General features: G+C 39.0%; 1 protein-coding gene across 2 annotated transcripts in view; it reads right to left on the bottom strand.

The window, feature by feature from the left end:
- diaph2 (diaphanous-related formin 2) overlaps positions 1 to 20,000 on the bottom strand; it is a 345,696-nt gene that overhangs the window by 240,626 nt on the left and 85,070 nt on the right. For both annotated transcript variants that reach the window (XM_085789352.1, XM_085789351.1), the window contains exon 7: positions 12,422 to 12,561. In XM_085789352.1, the coding sequence (XP_085645478.1) occupies positions 12,422 to 12,561 (140 nt within the window). The remainder of the gene's footprint in view (positions 1 to 12,421; positions 12,562 to 20,000) is intronic.

The following is a 20,000-nucleotide window of genomic DNA, read 5'->3' as shown; positions in this document are numbered from 1 at the left end:
AGTTTGAATGTTTCCTTCCAGCATGCGCCATACACACCTAAGGTGATAAAAGAATAAAGAACAAACTGGCTCTGTTTACTTCCAGATAATAATCCACTACTATGTATTTGTGTGACAGAGGAGGTAGGAGTAAATGACTGTAGTAAATGACAAAGACAACAAAAAGGGAAAGGAGGCGACATGGCTGAGGGAGTGCAATTCAGAAAATCCACGTCTTTGTTTATTCTCCTTAGTAATGACGGTAATAGTCTTCAGAGAGCAGGAAATGGATCCAATGTTTGTGAAGAGAAATTGTGTGTGGAAATGCAATACGGGATTCTGGGAATGCTGTGTAACCTGAACAAGGTGCAAGGGAAAAAAGGCACTGATAAGGATGGGAGGGAGGAAAACAAAAGACATGGGATGTCTTTGATTCATACACACACAGATGCTGTCACATAATGACAAGTAATTGTTACGAACAGAAAGGGACTGAAAAGCCACTACAGTGGTCAGAGTGAGCCACACATTGCTTCTTGAGATTCTTTACTGACCAACATTACATGAAGTCAGGGCAAAAACATTAAAGGGAAAGATTGAAAGAAAGATTGATCTAGAACCAACATAAATTGTTGTAAAAACAACTTGTGGGGAAAACTAACAACTACTCACAGTAAAATGTAGAAGAGCTTTGCTAATATATACTGTATGTTCAAACGAGAGGTTGTGCTTATTAAAATGTTAATGTGTATAGCTGTTGGACTGAAATGACAGGCATAAAAGAAAAATGGGACTTGAAGTGTCTGCACAGTAAATTTTTCATCAAAAATGTACGTTTCCCTGCAGGTTACAACATAATGCAGTCCCTGCAAGGTTTTTAAGGCAGTAAATGTTTTGACTCCTCCCTACATCTCAGACTGTCTATCCATTTCTGTCCCCTCACGTACACCCTTAGGTCCTTTGCAGCTTGCCTTCTAAATGTCCCCAAAGTTACCACAAAGAAAATGAGAGATGGTACTACTACAGTGTTTGTCCTGGGGCTATGAAAAGCTCTATATCCCTGTTCATCAGTAAAAGAGCCTCAGTGGACACTATTACACACTATTACACCCAACACAAATAACAACACTAATAACAGCACTACTAGTATGTGTGCGTGTTTTATTCTACTATTATGGACACATCCTAATATGTCAGTATTTTCCTCTTGAGAATATTTAGTTTTTTCTAACATGGGATTATCAACAATAATATTTACAAGCTTACAGTATCAGTGGGTTTTCCAGTCAGATAACCTCTATTGGATGAGGATAAGGAAGGAAAACCTGTATTGTAGAGAGGGCTTAAGCTTTGTTTGGTCAGACATAATGTGTACTTGTTTCTTCGGGGCCATTAAAATATCAGTGTAGCGATTCACATTACACATTGAGGGAACAAGAGATCGAATCCTTCCCTTATCAGTCTCTTCTTCTAATGTGGGCATACAACCAAGGATTTCATTAACTTGGGGGAGAACTTGTTCATCTAATATTGATGGCTATAATCCTCTAGTTAAGTGCCACCAAATTGTGTTACTTTCTACAATCATGTATTTTCCGCAGGCAAAATGAAAAATTCATGGTTGGTCTTTGGGAAGCAATTTCTTATTTTATATTTTGTGTTATTTCTGCAAGCTTGACGCAATTATGTTGTAGTTATGTTACAGCAATAAAATGTAGGCACTGAAATGTACGACTCTGACCAACATTCAAGTACAGTATTCACATTCACATTCACATACAAACAAGATGTTTACTGGAAGGATGTACATTGCATTCAGAAACTATTCATTCCGCTTCAGGGTTTTTCTTTGTTTTCTTGTCTCTTTCTTCTAATTTTCAGTCCTTTATACACTTTTTCCGCTCATCTGCAGTATATACCTCAATGCCAATGCAAACAGAGAGAATTTTAGAGAGGTCCGCAAATGTATAGTCTTTTGAGGTATGACATGACACGTTTTGCACATCTGGAAGCCACTTCTGTATTGTCTTGGCTGAGTTTGGTCATTGTACTCTTGAAAATGGGAAACCACCAGTCCAGACTCCAGTCTGAGGTCCTGGGCACTCTCCAAAAGGTTTTCATAAAGATTAGCATTTACCTTATCATGACCAGTCCCCTAGTCTCTCAAACATCCACATCATGATACTGCCACCATCACACGTTTATGTTTAAGTTTCTTCTATATCTCTGGAGCCGTTTGAGTGACCTTCAGATTCTTAGTCACATCTCTTATCAAGACCCCTCCTTCCCCAATGGCTCACTTTGTCTAGGTGGCCAGCTCTTGTAAGAGCCCTGGCTGTTTCAAACATTTTCCATTTAAGAATGAAAGAGGCTGATATGCAGTCAGAAACTTCAATGTAGCAGGGATCTATTCTGTGTGAGAAATTATTTGCATGTATATTGGCATACATGTGTGCACAATATTCACAGAATTTTCAAGCTAAAATTAGCAAGCTTTCTTTCATGACGTTCAATTTCTCCTCATCCAAACAGTCTTGACTATACTGTGTCAAACTGCTTCAGTCAAACAATGCAGCTGCAGAAGCACTTCAGCTATTATACAATGCACACATATACACAGCATACCTACTATATTGCACAGATGGAAATACATTTCAGGTGCCACTTCTGGTTGTGGTATAAGCACCTTGCACGTAGTGACAATGTTATGAGTTGTGTGGATCACTGAAATGGAGGATATAGTATTATAGGAAACAGTGACAGTGAAGAGTTCTGTAAATACTTGGCAAGAGAAATGTACATGATAAAATGATCAGTCACACCAGTACAGTGACAGCGATCTCTCAACAGCAACAATGAAATACAGTCTCACACTTTCTTTGACCAATTGCTGCTCTTGTGTTTGGATGGCTGGTTGCTTTTAGTATATAAACCAGTTTAGTCATTTAATCATGCCTGGGTGGGGAGCTTTGTTATTGAAAGCTTCTGAGCATGTGCAATTTATTTCATATAGCATTAGATGTAAAGCCATACAATTGTCTCTGTGTGGGATAACTGACCTATTCAGTGCTACATTACTCCAATTGGGGCCACACAATAACTGAAAACATTATAGCTTGAAACCAGGCACCGCCAGTGTCTACTTAGTGGCTTACCATGCCAAACATGGATTTATATATACAGTATTCTGATCAATTTAGCCAGCTGAAATAACTGTACTGCAAAGGGAATATCAGATGACAATATCAGATATAAAAAAACTACCTCTACTACCTGCTCAGTACATCTAAAAAAATCATACATTTAAAAAAAATGTCTAAGACTAAGACTTATTTGATTAAACCGCTGTGGACGTTATAACTGCTGACGCTGACCACAATGAATTTGTTGATTGTATTGTCAATTACTGGCCTTATATACAAGTCATTCTTTTATCATTAATGTAGCTTAGACTTACATCTTGCTGACATTATAAAACCGACTCAGTTTGATGCGTTCTAATATTATCAAGGTTTTAAGTAGAGCTTAAGTTCAGCTACAACTGAAGTCATAACATTATATTCTTTCTCTCGTAAGAGGTTGATTGTTTTTGAAAAATGGTGATGACAGAGAGTTGTTAGGAATCAATCATCATACAAAAAACGTATAATATAACTCAGAATTTAACACCACTTGAATTTACTTTGTCAAACATAATTGACACAATTTGCAACACTACTGCCACCAAATCAAGAAAAAAAAACACTTATTTTCTGAGCGTAAAATTGAATGAAATTTAAAAACCAAACATCACTTTTTTTTTTCTTTTTTTTTTGCCACTCCCAATGTCCTAAGGGGTGTTTACAGAGTGGATGAAAGGATAAAAAATGAAGGACTGACTGTCAGATGAACTGACCCTCTGTCATTATTAGCTGCTTTATAAAAATGCTTATTCAACATAGTACGTACTGTATATAATGACCTCCTTCATTTGCCAAAGCTAGGTTATAATGCCATGCGATACATCTTTTCATGTTCTAGCTACTGAACTACATGATGCATTCAGACAGCAAAACAAGAACGACACAATTATAGGAATATTAAAACCAGCAATACCACACAATATCACACAATATAACACCAGAATAGACAAGATTGTCCCTTATAAATTCCTATCAAATCCACCACAAGGTTTCTTTTTGTTTTGCTGACCCTTATTCATGGAAAGCTTCACCTTGCACAAAAGTGAATTAAATATTTAAGAGACTGTTGATGGATATGGTCGAACCAAGGTAAAATTAGGTTGCCAAGAAACTGCTAAAATGCCCCGAGACTAATAGACACCATGTCAATTCTGTATTTACACATACGGAGAGCCAAAACCATTGCTGTCCCTGCACTGTCCCTGAAAGAGAACAACCAGAAAGTGACTTGGCTGTCGTGATAATATCTCAGGTCTCTGTCTCGTGCTACGTAGCTGGCACAGTTCTTAAATTTAATGCACTGCAGCAGAAAACATGTAATGGCTGAACCATCCAAACAAGCTGCATGAGATGTAGTGAGTAGGTGTATCTTCTGCCGTTTCATAATAACTTTATAATACAAAACAACTTAATTAAGCTACAACAGAGGACCTATTCAGAGAACCATGGGGTAGTACTGATATTTGATATAGGTACTAAAGTAAGTTAAGAGTCTCAGAACAGTATGGCTGGTGTCAGCACTCCCACAATGTCACTGAGCTCACACTAGAGTAGGAGCAGTGCAATAAAAAAAACACACAAAAAAAACACTTTGCACTTTCAACTGTATTTGAGTCACAGTTTAATTCCAATCTGTGGCTCTAACAAACACTGAAGATCAGGCCAATTACATAAATGATGAATGCTCCAATTTTTCAGATGTAACTTAATACGAATACGAATTACTTTATTAATCATCAAAGGGAAATTCAATTCTCTGTCAGATCGTCTACCATTTGCAGAAGAATTAAAAAGTCTGATGGCAGTGGGTATAAAAGATCTTCTGTGTCCTGGAAGGAAGGCAAAGTGTTTGTGTGTGTGTGTGTGTGTGTGTGTGTGTGTGTGTGTGTGTGTGTATACAAAAGTGAGAATTAGACACAGAGGAAGAGACCAAGGAGTGGAGCTGCTGAATTAAATCAAGGAATAACAGAAGACAATTGACGGCACACCACGCTCCCTGCATACTCTGAACTGACCCCTTACAGTGTAAAACACTCTTGAAATATCTAATCATTCTTATTATTCTTATTATTTAGATACAACAATCCTCAGCAATGAGTGGCAGACAGAAAACATTAGTACAACTAGCAAATTGGCAGTTGATCAGACCACATAATTCAAAATCTGTATGTTTTGTCAAACATAAGAGAAAAGTTCATCAGGTTTGAAGTGATGCATCTTCATATTCCTCAGGGTTCTGCAGTGATGAGTTTCATCCTTCGTGGTAGACAGGGAAATGCAGTGGCAAGCACTTCTTTGACAGAAGGGATACTATTTTCTTCTACTTGCCATTCTGTTTAAGCTTTTGTTGCTGGCACTTTTAGGCTACATGTACTGTAAGCCTTTGCAGATTGTCTGTGTACACCTCTTAGAATGCGTGTGCATTTCTGCATTACATTATCTGCTACTATATCTGTTAGAAACTACTAAAAACATCAGGGCAGCTCAACAGCTCTGCTAAGTCACAGAGCAGACAAGATGATTTTCATTGGTTAGGAAAGCTGATGAATGCTCTTATACCCAAACATAACAGGAGAAATAAATATGTGATCCAAATTGGACAGATTTTGAACTCAAGACGCTTATCAAAAAGGGTCAAATAAGATTTTGATTATGTTCAACTACCAGAAAAGAAGAGAATATTTGTAGCATCTTTTAGTTGTCAACTAATTTGGCAAATTTGTGATGATGCACAGTACATGTTTTGTGTCTCAAAGGGATCAAATGTTCCAAAATAAGGAAAATGAAATAAGGACACAATGAATCGGCCATTACAGGATTTATGCCAGTTATTCCCTTTACCTGTGCAAGAAAATTTCCAACTAAATAAGGAATTCAAATCAGATATTTCTGAATTATGTATGTATCACTCTGGGGCCATAACAGATACGGCTATCTTGGAGGTTAACAGATGGTGCCATAAAATCAAATAGGCATCACTCTTAAAATATACTCAGACACTGAGGACATTTATGTCTCCAAAATCCTTTTCACTGCCTCCAAGGAAGAAGGGCGAACATCAACTCTGAAGTCAGCCACAAGGGTAAAAACTAGTTAACTTTCTCATTTCTGACTGCTTGTCACGTCCATTGAAGACAGTGTCATAAGTTTTGTGCCAAATTTTACTGTCAAATAAAACTCTTTGACTGCTATAAAACAAGACTGACTGTACCATCCTAAAAACTAAAGACACAAAAACGGATTCACTAATGAGTGGATTTTTTTCTGCCACTGTTAAAATCAAAGGATCAGAGAAATCTCTGCTTATTGGCTGCAACTTAATATTTTTGTAATTTACAAATTTCTCCTGTCTTATTTCTCCTTGACAAGTAAACTTGTCTATGGTTTGGAGGGTGGATGAGATTCCTTTGTAATAGCACTGGGAATCTTGTGAATGGTCTGAACTTCACTTAGGAAATCAGACTTTTTAATACTATATTTAAAATGTCCAAATTGACATGAAGTCTGAGCAAAAAAAAATATCTACCCAGAATAACAAAGTGAATACAGTGATCAATTATGGATGATTCACTCAGATAAGGATCTTAAAAATGACAGAGATGAAACAGTTATTCATCTTTGTGACAAATCTATGTCTCTCAGACCCGGCTCATTGATGTCTACTGTACCTAAACCTCACATGAATGTTGTTCATCAGTGCAGTGTCCACTCTTTGCAATTGCATTGAGATTCACACTTTGCGTTTGTGCCAGACAAGATTTCAGGCCTGAGCTGTCAAGGGGGCACGTCCAGCCTGTGAGACTGGTAGATCGTAGTGTTTGTTTGTGCTGTCACAATAGCAGATGGACAGATGGATATCTTTGTGCTTTGTGCTGGTGTTAATTGGCTTCTGTGCACACAGCGGATAGAGCAGACCAAGGGAGGAAGCGTGGGGTGTATAAGAGCAGAAGTAAGTGCTTATAATAATAAAAAAACATTTGTGCCAAGAGAGTATCTTTTGACACTCTTGAAATTGTCCATGTTTTAACTGTACGCGTATGCACCATCCAAGTCCTTTTGAATATCCTTGTTCAATCATTATACTGGGAGCACTAAAACCATACTCAGCAGAAATGTCAAGTGTTGCTCAGGAGGTTGTTCTATGCTTTATCACCCTGGCCATTAGGACAGACAGTCAGTAGGATGAGCAACTTTATTTTAACAGGCATCACGGCTTGTAAAAAAAAAAAATCACGACTAGTGTTCCTTGGAACCCTTGGTGCTCAGCTGCGAGCATTCAACTGAGAAAAGCCTGTGGGATTGAATCCGACTCAGAGATACCCTGTGTGGCAGAGGAGCTAGATCATCACAACAACCCACACCTTGAGTATCCAGACACAAAGACAAACTGTGGTGTCAGCAAATGTCTCCCACCTCCACAAAGACCCCACAAGAAAATGCCCATGAGAAAATGTCTGTCATGTACCGTGAAGACTTCACATAATGAAAAGTTAGGAGCCCAGTTCAATTTTGCTTAAATATGTCTTAGGGATCTGAGAGCTAGCAGATCTAATATGGAAGTCACTGTCGGGATTTGACAAAGTCATAGTGTAATGCTGAGGGCTGAACATAAGGAACTAAAAGGTTGAGGCCATGGATTTGCGCTTTGCTTCCCAAAACCACTCTGCTATTTTTATATTGGAAAGTCTATTGATGGAGCAGCAGCTGAGTTAGATCACAGAGAGTGAGCTTTAATTGTATTTCCGTTGAGCTGCTTTAAACTGAGATTACCAAGTAAAATAGGGTAGCCCAGCTCACGTCAAACCAAAACTCAAGTATAGATGACACAAAGTAGTTTTTTGCTTTAACTGTAAACTGAAAATATTATGTTTTGCCTATTGAGATATTAAACCCATAGATGTATTTTATATGGATCTTAACACAGTTTTTATACGTGCAACACACTGAGCAAAGAAACTGGAAAAAAAAGACAGCCAAGCTGAGACACCCGAGGATTTCTCTGCCACTAAATGAGAAAATAAGAGGGTTGTAATTTTCTGTAAGTTGGCATCTCACTTCATGTCAGTGGATTAAGAAATTAATGAAAAGTGGCTAGTCAATCTGACACTTCTAAATTAAGAAGCGTGTATCCAAATGACAAAATTAAAAGAGGGAGAATGAAGTAGAGGATAAATAATTGGCTGGGGAAATTTTGACAGAAAGAGAAGTGGAAAACATGGCAGATGAGGAGAAAGAGAGTGGAAACAGAGTATGCAGCGGACGCTCCAGGCAATGCCATCTGTGGGCAGATCTGCAAAGGCTGCATGCCACACACCTGTGTGGGACTGCCTGGGAGATAAGGCCCTCAGCACAATGGCCCTGTGGCCACCTGTGCTGCCAAACAGGTGCACAGCCCAGCCAATTAAACTATTAGACAAACACAGGCCTCTGGGAGCAAATTAGCAGGCTGCCCAAACATCACAGGAAAAACAAAAAGCAATGGTAAGCACTGTGAAGACCAAAACACTTTTATAATGAGACTTTCATTTCATGTGTGTAGATTTGAATGTGTTGCTTAATGAAGCAATGCAGTGGTTTTGATTTAAATTATCACAAAAATATCTAGAAATGGCGCCTTTGTTTCAACACTGATCACAAAATGTGTGATTTCATATGAATGGCTTTAAAACTGCCACTTTGCTTTGAGAATCATGTATCCAAATGACACCAATGTTTCTTGAGTAATCAATAATGACATATTCAAGGACAACATTAGGCACAGAGGTTGGGATAAATGTAAGTAGACCATCTGCATCCAGTTGGTGTTGTTGTTGTTGATGACTTGATGTTACTAATCATGTATAACTACTACAGTAATTTACCTTAAACAGTTGGTGATTTGTACCATATTACACTCTTGTAAATTGCCATCATTAACTAAAATGTTGACTGTCATACACAAGAGCCTGGATTTATTTTTGTCAGTGAAACAAAAAATTATATATTTTTGTAAATCACTGTTTTTTATTTGTCAGCCCATTTTGTGATATTAATATTTACTCTGTGTGATACAATGCACTATTGTAAGGGTGGTTACTTCAATGTAAAGACAGCCATCTGAGATTAAATGGCTCAAAAAATATATTTAACCTCCTGCAGAGACATGATTGTTCTGCTACATCAGGTATATTAGGTTATTTTACTCCTGAATCAAACTGAGTTTAGCAGCAGATATGCATTTATCCAAATTTTAGGCCATTGAGAACTGAATGTATCCAAACTGTTTAAGTTCTAAGGAAATTGATTAGTCCCAAGTCCTAATGAATTTCCAAAATACCAGTTTTTAAAGTTTTTAAACATGATTATTATTATGGATTAAAACAAGCTTGAATACACTGCTATGCTCTGTCTCTACTTCATGGTTATTTTCAGTATAAGATAACATACCGTACAAAGGTTACATTAACATAGTGAAGTCAGAGGAGTAGCAAACCGAATGTGGAATTCCTGTGTGTTGTGATCCATGACAATTAAGTGCATTCATATTAATTAGGAGTAACCTTATCCATGCTTCAAGAAAATAATCTGTCCTTTTACCCCGGAGAGAAAAATGAAAACTTGGAAGATGAGTAGGAGACTCGTGTGCTCCTGAGCACACACACCTGAAGGTGGCTTTCTCACTGGTCGAACCTGGCCATCTGCGGGAGGCAACTCCTCCATAAAGCAATGGTCCATTACATGACGGTCAAAGGTTCAGCCATTTGAAAATACCCATAGGGCAAGCCTGGCCTCTCTTACAGCCCCTCGGCACCAGTTGGCCTTTCTGAGTGGAAAGGCTGACTTGACTCCCCACAGCTTGTTGGAGACTGGAGAGACCGACTTCACAGCTCTGCCATCACTCCAGGGATAATTACTTAGCTAATCAGCTATTCAACAAGCTGCACATATGAAATAAGCTGTATGTAAAATGAATTTGTATTTAGCACAATATAACCCTATCCATGGCTACTTCGTGTATCTATAAAAAGCTTATGTCACCTTGTTTACCAACCAAATATCTTTGTATCCTTCAAGGCAGCACATAGATCTGATTGAGTATCAAGATTGAGGATTACATTTTATTTGGAAGCAGGGAAAACTGTCCAGGATACAGTATGTACCTCACTCATTAAGCATCTTTTCAGGAAAATACCATATACATAACGGGAAGGGCCCCCACTTGCTGGCAATGCTCTAAATTCTTCATTGCCCAGCCTTGATTGTTGACATGGCAGGTCGGGTCCATTCATACTGTTGATGCCAAAATCAACTGCCTGTGTCCCTCAAGAGAAATCCAGATTTACGAGACACAGTTAGGTGGTCCAGCTGTTCATTTTTGGGAAACCTGTGTCCACTGCAGCCTCAGACTTTTGTTCATGGCTGACAGGAGTACAACTCGAGGTGGGCTTCTGCTGTTGAAGCCCATCGACCTCACAGTTTGACATGTCCTTCATTCTGAGAAGCAACTGTGAAGGATGGTGGTGGAGGATACCACGGCCTTTCTGTCTATCAGGTTGTATTGCCTGGTCATTCTCTTCTGACCTCTCAGAAGATGATGTTTCCCTCTGCAGAAATGCAAGTCACTTATTGTTTGTTTTTGTTTTTTTGGTTGTTTGTTTTGTATTTTTCCCTCACAATTTTGAGTAAAAACTCCCAGAGGAGATCAGGAATACTACCCTGACTGAAACCAAAAATTCTGCGACGGTCAATGGCGCTGAGATCATATTACTTGAAGCCCATGACTAATGATTTGAACTGCACCCCTGACACATGATTGGCTGATTGAATGAATGAATGAAAAACAGGTGTTCCTAATTATGATATGTGAAAATATGAATGGATGGTTGAGCATCTATTATTGTAGTAAATGTGCAGGATTTTAGCATGGAAACACAACGCTACCATCTTCTCTTCCAAATTGCTGAATGCAGGGACGCAGCAGTAATGCTGGTAGTGGCACACAGATTAAATAAAAGCTTCTCTGGGGCCATGCTGGCAGATCCTTTCTCTGTACCCTGAGTTAACATAAAAAAAGTATTCAACTTATCCAATGACCATTTAATATGCACCATTCATTGATTTACATTAAAAACATCTCAACAGTGGGATGGTAAATAATTTACAGGATCTGCTGTCACTACGGGTTCTGCAGCACTAGTGGGACGGGGGACCAAATTAAAATTGTTCATTTACAGGAGAGAATAGAGGATTTGGGTAACAAGAAGAGACCAAGCTGGAAAAATCTGTGAGGGCCTGTGATGAATGGCTCAAGTACCAATCAAAGCTCAATGGGACAGAGCTGACAAAAAAATCTAAAAATTGTTTATATATACATTCATAGCCTATTAAAGAGAAAAGGTGCAGGCACTGGCCATTTTTCGCTGAATAGATTGGAGACAGGTTGTACAAATTACACCGAGGACACACTGCCTTCGTTGCGTGACGGCTACCTTGCTTAACTGCTGCGACTCCCATAGAGCTACATGCTTGTTAAGGTCTCAGAATGTCTGGCTTTCTCACATGGACAACAAGACTTTCTATCTATTAGAGCTTAATGGACAAAGTCACTCTCAGCGACCATAAGCTTGTGCTCGTTTGGTCAGCTACACCATTCACCATTTAAAAGTTATGTTGTGTATTTTTCTTGTCAGACCTAGCTGATAAATCCACCTAGGCAGGCTGGATGGATCTTTAAGATGGCATTTAGGTTCAAAACACACTGCATACCATTGCATGCTTCAAGTGCTTGTGTTTGTGGGTAACCTACCAACCAACAAAGTGCCAGACTTCTGTAATGTGTTTATCCGGGGACAATCTCAAAGTGTTTCCATTTACAGCACACTCAACATAATGACATTTCATGATTTCTTGATTTAATGAAGTGAATGAGTGAAAATACTGATGCATCTTGTATTATTCTACCAGTGAATGGTAACACTTTATAATAAGTACACACTATTAAGCATTAGTTAAGCATTAATAAATACTGAATTCTTCATTTGTAACGCATGAATACTCATCCGTATGTAGTTTATAAATACAGGTAGTGCTTATCAGTGATAAGTAAAACATATTTAATCGTGTTTATAAACTACATTGAGTATTCATGTGTTATAAATGATGAATTCAGTATTTAATGCTTAATAGTGTGTACTTATTTTAAAGTGTTACCCAGTGAATTAATCCAAAAAGTATTGTACAGAGCACAGTTTGCAGTGTATGGAAAAAAAGGTTTGAGTTACCTGACAGGGTTACTGGTGAGAGACACTCTGAGGGACTCCAGGCAATTGAGCAACTTTTCTTCCGTGATGCCAGAACGCAGCTCATGGACATATTCTTGGGATGAAAGTGTACACTCATGCTTGCTGTTCCTTAGTCCACCCTGAAAACAAAATAGCATCAACACAGTTACTAGAGTACCATCACACACTGTGATTTCAACAATATGGTAATGTGATGACACATTACATTACATTACATTACATTGCAATACTGTCAGATAAATAAGAACACACAGGATAATACCATGGAGAGGATTCAATATTCTTTGTCGTATATCTTGTGTTCTCAGTAGGTGTAGTCAATTGATCAATACTGAGTAGTGTGAATCACTTCATACAAAGCTGCTGGTCATAAAACATGGCCAAAATAGCTCTTTTTCTCAATCAGCCAAGACTCTAATGAAGGACTATACTTGAAGAGAGCCAAACACGAGGCTCTACATGATATCTACAGCAGCTGCTGCTTGGAGTAAATGGATTCTTGTGTATAATCTCTGCAAAGGGCACGAGGGACATGCCGCTACACTGATGCTTACACAATGGGACTACCTATTGGCAGCCATACACACTGACACCGCAGCAGGGAAACACATTTACACACTCGCTCGGCACACAGTGAAGTCAACATAGTATATTACACTGAGCTACAGCTCGGTGTAATGTGTCGATGCAGTCCACCCAGTCAACATAAATCCAAATGAAGAAGATTTGCAAGTGATTCATTTTACTAAATCATCTTTACTTCCAGTACAAACTCCAAGAACAAAATCAGTAAATTACAAAATGAGACACGTTTCAGTAGGTGTCTGAGTCCAGGCACCATACAAAACAAAATAAGGATACATTCTGTAGCAACAAGCTAACATATGGCTGAACCAGAGTGCAAGGCATCCTCTTCACAGTGTTCATTCCTGGACTGCTGGTTCCACACAAAGTGAGCTGTGCTAATAGGCAGTTTGGAATAAGATAGCTCATTTATCTGGAGAAAAGAGGCCTGCTGCTCTCCTGCAATGCACAGTCAACATGAAAGAGACTGTTTTTATGTTTGAAAATAGCGGACGCAGTCTAACAACAGCAAGATATTGATATTTCTGATAATCTGAATTCTGATCATTCGTGTATGCCAAGGTCATAGTTTTGTTTTTCTGATAAGGACATTGCATATTTATTTCATAAAATCTGACAATAAATGACATTCCTAAACTTCCAGGAACAATACTGCCTACACCAAGCAGAAAGGTGCCATTTCCAACCAGTGTCATAATAGTCCTTCATGAGTAGAACATATTTTCTGAGAGTGAACGAGTAGGTGTCATTTTTTTTCTTGACAATGGTTTTAAACATGTTTCCCCTGTTTTATATTAACTTCTCCAAAAAAAGAAAATAACATCTCAACAAAGTTAAAACTGAGAGTGTGCTTTCACATAATTGTCGAGTTTTCCACACCGTAGATTGATTTTGTAGTAAATCCATTTTCTGTGCTTCTATCTTTTCTCCGTCTTTCTCAGCTTGATCTATACAAACACTTACGCCATTCATCTTTTTCTCAAGCACTGTTGGGTGAATGTGGGGGAGTGACTGGGTTAGCTTTTATCTGACTGTAAGTAGTTATTACACCATAGGGAGAGGTGAGAATCCCTCTCATTACTATCAACATTTTTCAACTATTAGCTACCACAGAATGCTTTGCCACACATTTGTACCTAACACTACATTAATGCTTTTGAGAATGAACAGCTACACACTCAAAAATTGAAAAATAACGACATAAAAAAACAGATATGCACTATGATAAACTTCAATTAGATGAGAAAAGGAGAAAGATAGATACCTTAGACATGAAAAAGTAAGATGAAATATAGGGTGCCTGACTTTGCAAAAGATTCATTCCCAGGTTCAACTTCAACAGTGATGTAATACTGTCTTTATAATCGGTTACACAATAACAATTACATTTTTCTGCTTAAGTACTTAAAAAAAATCAATGTGCTTTTAATCATTAAGGGGTAAAGCGTACTGTTTTTAAAGAGACACTTGAAATCAGTTCACAAAGAGGAGTTTGTGTCATTTGCTTGACTCACTTTTGAACAACATTTTTATCTGAAAGTCAATTAACTGTGTGTGTGTTTCCCAGCATCTACCAGAACACACAGTTTCTTTCTTCAGACTGAATCGTGGAGCCACAGTCTTTTTTCTTCATTTGATATGGTACGCATTAGAGTGATTAATATTTTCAATCTCAGCCTAATAATTTTCATCATCTCAGGAAAGGGACTCTCACAGTATGTTCAAACAAGGGTTACAAACAACAAATACCACAAGCTCATACAGGAATAAAGCATACTGTGGTCAACTTTGAAATAATACATGATAGTATACCAATGTGATACTGTGCCTATAAGAAAGCAGTCAATCAACAGCCTGCAGACTGGAACTGGGAAACAAAATATTTGCTTGCAGGCTATTGATTTTGAACAACATAAATATTGGTACACAACGTAATAATCACCCACTTAACTACATTGTGTTCAGGGTTCATACTGCTCTAAAACACTTCCAAAGTCTGAGTGTTTCATCAAAAGAAAAGTGATTATGAGACTGGGGTACCATTTTATTAAAAATAAATAAATATTGTTGAAGTTTGACTTTTATTGTTGTCAATACATTTTCAGGAAGAGTCTATATAAGGGATCTTGGGCAGTGCACTTGCAAATGTGTCTGGACCATTGGGCAGCTACACTGATGTCCTTCTGCATAAAAGCACTCATTAATTTACAACACCTAGAATGAGCCAGCAGACCCTCCAGGGGGATCCTTCCCTGTTGAGGAGGCGGCTGAAGTTACAGTTTTCATTATGTAACACAGCTGACCCTCACTGGGACCTACAAAAGACCTGGGACCAGAACATTTTAAACACCTGCATCACACGTGTCTGATCAAAACATGCAAGGAATTCCAAATAAATGTAAACCCTACAGTACAAGAATGTTCTTTGTCCTCCAAAATATGGACAACAATTGGCATTTACATTCTCAGGCTGAGGGCTGCTGGGGTGTGTGTGTGTGTGTGTGGGGGGGGGGGGGGGGGGGGGGTTGGGGGGCGGTATATTATGGCGGTTGTCTCCTGAAAATATCATCCTTGTTGTTCCACCATTACAACAGTCAAATCAACAACTCTTCAACAAACTTTTTGCTGTGGAGAGGCTAAGGTTTTTTTTTTATTATTATCATTATTTTTTAAACACTCCTGTCTGCAGTGGATCACTTTAGATGAAAAACAAATGCTAAAGGAAAAGTGTGGATAGACCATGGAGAGGTAATATGTCAGCACTGCACTGAATAAAGCTTAAAAGATAATGGCAGATGATTTAAAAGTAGTGGTTTCATCCAAGTCTTCACCCATCACCTGACATTTTGGTCAAGACTTCTGTGAGTCTCTACTTTGTCAAGTACACACTTTTAGTGAGAGTAAGGAATCAAGCTCAAAACACCACTGATAAAACTTTCACCCTCAACAGTAAATATATACACTCTTGGCAAACTAATCCAGAACAAACTAAATGTTGATGCAAACAGAACAAGAGAATAATGTATAGTGTCTGACAAAACTAAAAATGCTGCTCACATCACTGAGCTTCCATTTTCGGATATGGCTGATTAGGCGACTACATTTTCAGAACATTACTTCCTCAGTAATACATCGGGCAGTGAGAGAGAAACAAATCACCCACTTTTTATTTATCTCCTTACCTCTCAGTTGTTCCCAGCAGGCATAGCGCTATGTCCAGAAAGGCTAGAGCTCTGGTTTCACCGCATGCTCCGACCTCTGGAAACCGAAGACACTGACCATAAACTGCTTTTTCATGACCCTAGCCCAAATCAATGGAATCCTTTGGGATAATATCAACATTACACCACCACCACACTGGCAGCTGGGAAACAATCTGAGGAGAGGGGAGGGGGCTTTACCTGCTGGCTAGTGGGTATTGGCTATTTTCTCTTCAGGCTTCCAAAAATGGTGGGAAAAAAAAGAAACCCCAGTGAATGTGTGTGTGGGTAATATGTGGTGAAGCCGTGATGTAAAAAAAGGCAGAGGGGATATGAGGGGAGATAGAAAAAGTAGGGTTTAGATACAAAAAGAGAGAGAAAGAGTATGGGGGAGAAAGGGCAGGGCAGAGAGATAAAGCATCACGAGACACTGCAACCTCAACAGTAGAGGACGGACACAGCCTTTTGACCACAGCCTAGAGCCTCATCTCCTGCCGCTTATTGAATCCCCTATTTGTCGATAACAGTATTTCCTGCCAAAGAAAATACTGCTAGGAGCAATTACTTCAGCGAGCCTGTCAATTTCATTTTGGGAGGTTAAGGGAGCATTGAGGCTCATTCCCTCCTCCTCCATCACCTCTGTTTCCCTTTTTTTTATGCCATCGGGAGTGACAGAGTGTTGCGCCTTCTATCGAGGGCAGGGCAGGGAAACAATGCCAAGGCGGCTGCACCACCACATGTCATCTTCACCTGTAATGAGCCCATAACTAGCTGGCAGCTTCCTCAGTGCCCAGTGCTCGGCACACTCAGGCAGACTGATAGATACATTATTCAGCTTCATTGTCAGCTTCCTGGAAAACCACATGGCGGCAATGTGTCTGGCCTGGAAGCTTGTACTGGGAGAGAGCATGAATGCCTTGCTGCCTCACTGTCTTGGACACATGCGCGTAGGCCTATATATAATTTTCTAAAACAAGATTTCCCCATGTCTCTGTTGTCTCACAGCCTTGTGTGATGAAGAGTTACAATTAGCAAGTGACGCAAGAACAGAAGAGAACACATATCTTTAGTCCTGTCTCTGGAAGTCATCGCAGCATGAGATTACTGTACGACAATACAAAGATTTCTTTTGATGGCAAGTCATCCAAAGCTTTGTGTCTGAATTCGTGCACACTTCCTTCTCTCATAACAAAATGAAATCAAACACTAAATACTAATGTGAATGACACGATTCATTGCAGCACTGTATGGTACTGAAACAGATGTCACTGAACGCCACCACTCCATCTGACTGTCTTAATTTGACAAAGTGATAATGTTCAACAACTTTCTGATGAGTTTGTGCAGATGCCTTATCAGATAACTAACATCGCCAACAACCTGCAGACTAAACTTACAAAAATAACATCGTGTGGGGGAGAGTGATATGCAAGAACACGTTCTGATCTGACTGTGATATATCTGACAGACAAAAAGGCATACAATGCAGATCTTGACTGAAAAGCCATGTAAATCTAACATATAATGTTCACAAAACTGTCCTTTCTGCAATATTTTTGGGATCTATAGCTTTCCTCCTGGTGTAAGGTAGGGCACCACCACACACTTGAAAAAGTCACTGACAAAAAGTTATGGAATAATAAGGAATCTAATTACTCCTTCTCTGTGTGTAATTAATGAAAATTACTAGAGCACCCTACTGCTCTTTGTAAAAAATAATACAGATACAATCTGAGCAATTAGTGAATATCATGCTGTATGGTTGCCACATTATAACTTAATTTCCTGCTCATTAACAGTTAGTAGATTAGTTGAGAGCATAGATAGCACCCCAATGAGTACAAGACAGTCTACAGACAGGTAGATCCAGATATCATATCTCACCCTCTCTTTTAATATGGCTTATGAACAATGCTGTCAACACAACTGCACAAGGAAGGAGGTCTGCGTACAAAAAACACAAACATATGAGAGATGTTATATAAATGAGCAAGCTTACATTTAACACAATCTAAAGTTTGGCATGAGTCTGTGGCAGCAATGGTAAAGGTCAACGCAACACGGATCAGTTGAGATGCTGGTTGGCTGGACAATGAGTTTTCCCTAGCCCTACTTAAAGGACAGAGTCCTGCTGCCGGCAGATAAGACATTTCATCTCGCCACCAGGGCGCAGGGCTCCCAGCTCAGTGGGGGATTTCCCAACAGACCATGTGGCCAAGCATTTCACCCCTTTTCCTCCTCCCCCATCTCCAATTCAGTCTCTTAACTTCTTCCCTTTTCCTTATTCCTTTCCTATCTGTCTGTCCCTGTCTTTCGCTCACTCTATACCGAGGTGTTTTTCAACCCTGGGTGACAGCAACGAAGGAATGCGTGTATCTGTACACACTGGGGGGCTTTTTCTTCTTGCTATATTTGTTTTCCCTCTGTATCTTCTGCTTGTCCTGGCCAGAAAACAAAACCTACAAACAGTTTTATTCTCTCATGTCTGGGTAACTACAACTCACTGATAACACAGACGCAATTAGGCCTACAACATTCTCTCAATAATCAGGGCAGTGGCATTACGTCTTGTGTCCAGACAAGACAAGCTCACCACAACAGAGCTGCAGACTGAGGCAAGAAAAAAAAAGCAAAAACAAAAAGAAACAATTAGGTATTAGGCTGGAAACAGCTTGAAAACAGTACTGCAGGGTTCACTTTCTAAGAAACACTGGGCGGTGGACAAGGGATTGTTTTCTATGTGTGTGTGCATGTGTGTTGATTCAAGGTCTGGAGGAAGAGCACCCGGTGACAACAGCAACCACAAAACCTGAGGATATTAATAGATTCTAGTCCCTTTTTTTCATACACAAAGATGCCCACAAGAGTTTGTAACTGTTGTTCAATTACAAGCAGGGGTATGGTGCTGAGTGTGTTTGTGTGTGTATGCATTAATACATTGAAAGGTCAGATGAATGAAATATGACACAGCTCGACCATGGGGCTGAATTGATATGAGATTTATTTATTCAGAACTAGAAATTAGACAGGATGTGTTTCAGTAGGCCCATGTCCTTATAAATTGGTTTTAAACTTTCAAACAAAACTGCAGAGACCAAGCCTCCATTTGTCTAGAATGTGTTCTTCATGCAGTTGTAGATAAATGATGCTTCAGTGGTTATGGAAAATGCCTTACATGACATAAAAAACATACAATGTTGAGCAACAAATTAAAATTCCTCCTGCACCATCAGCAACTAAGGAGAGCTGAATAAAACACATTTTATTTTTGTCAGAGGCTGCATCACAAAGAATAAAAATCTTTATAAATATGTCCTCATGCTTTTTTTCATGATGCAAGACCCTCTCCAAATGAAAACACATCCAATGTTATTATATTACGATATGAAAATTATTCAACAAAGACATTCCCAACAGCATTGTGTTATGTGACAATTGTTTGGTAAGTGGGGCAATAACAACGGAAAATATTTATCTTTCTTCTTGAGCACTTTTGCCGCAACCTTACTTAAATCCTGCCAAAGTCAAAGCAAAAGTCAGTTCAAGGTTAACCTGTTTGTGATATTTCCACCTTGACCTTTACCAAATTAACAACAAGGGTGATTGTGTTTACCTCACCTCCTCCTTTTCCCTTTCACACTTTTAACTTTAGCCTGACCCACGCAAGACAGTTCAAGCTTTGGGGATAAAAAAAAAACACACCTAACACATCCGTCCTCTGTGCCCCAGATGTGCACAAGGGAAAGGCGCCGTCAGCAAGCTCACTTGGCTTT

This window comes from Trachurus japonicus, chromosome 10, assembly GCF_045865225.1.
Source record: "Trachurus japonicus isolate A0001 chromosome 10, Traja_1.0".
Lineage (NCBI taxonomy): Eukaryota > Metazoa > Chordata > Actinopteri > Carangiformes > Carangidae > Trachurus > Trachurus japonicus.
The sequence above is the reverse complement of the archived record's forward strand: the minus strand, read 5'-3'. Positions and strand labels throughout refer to the sequence as shown.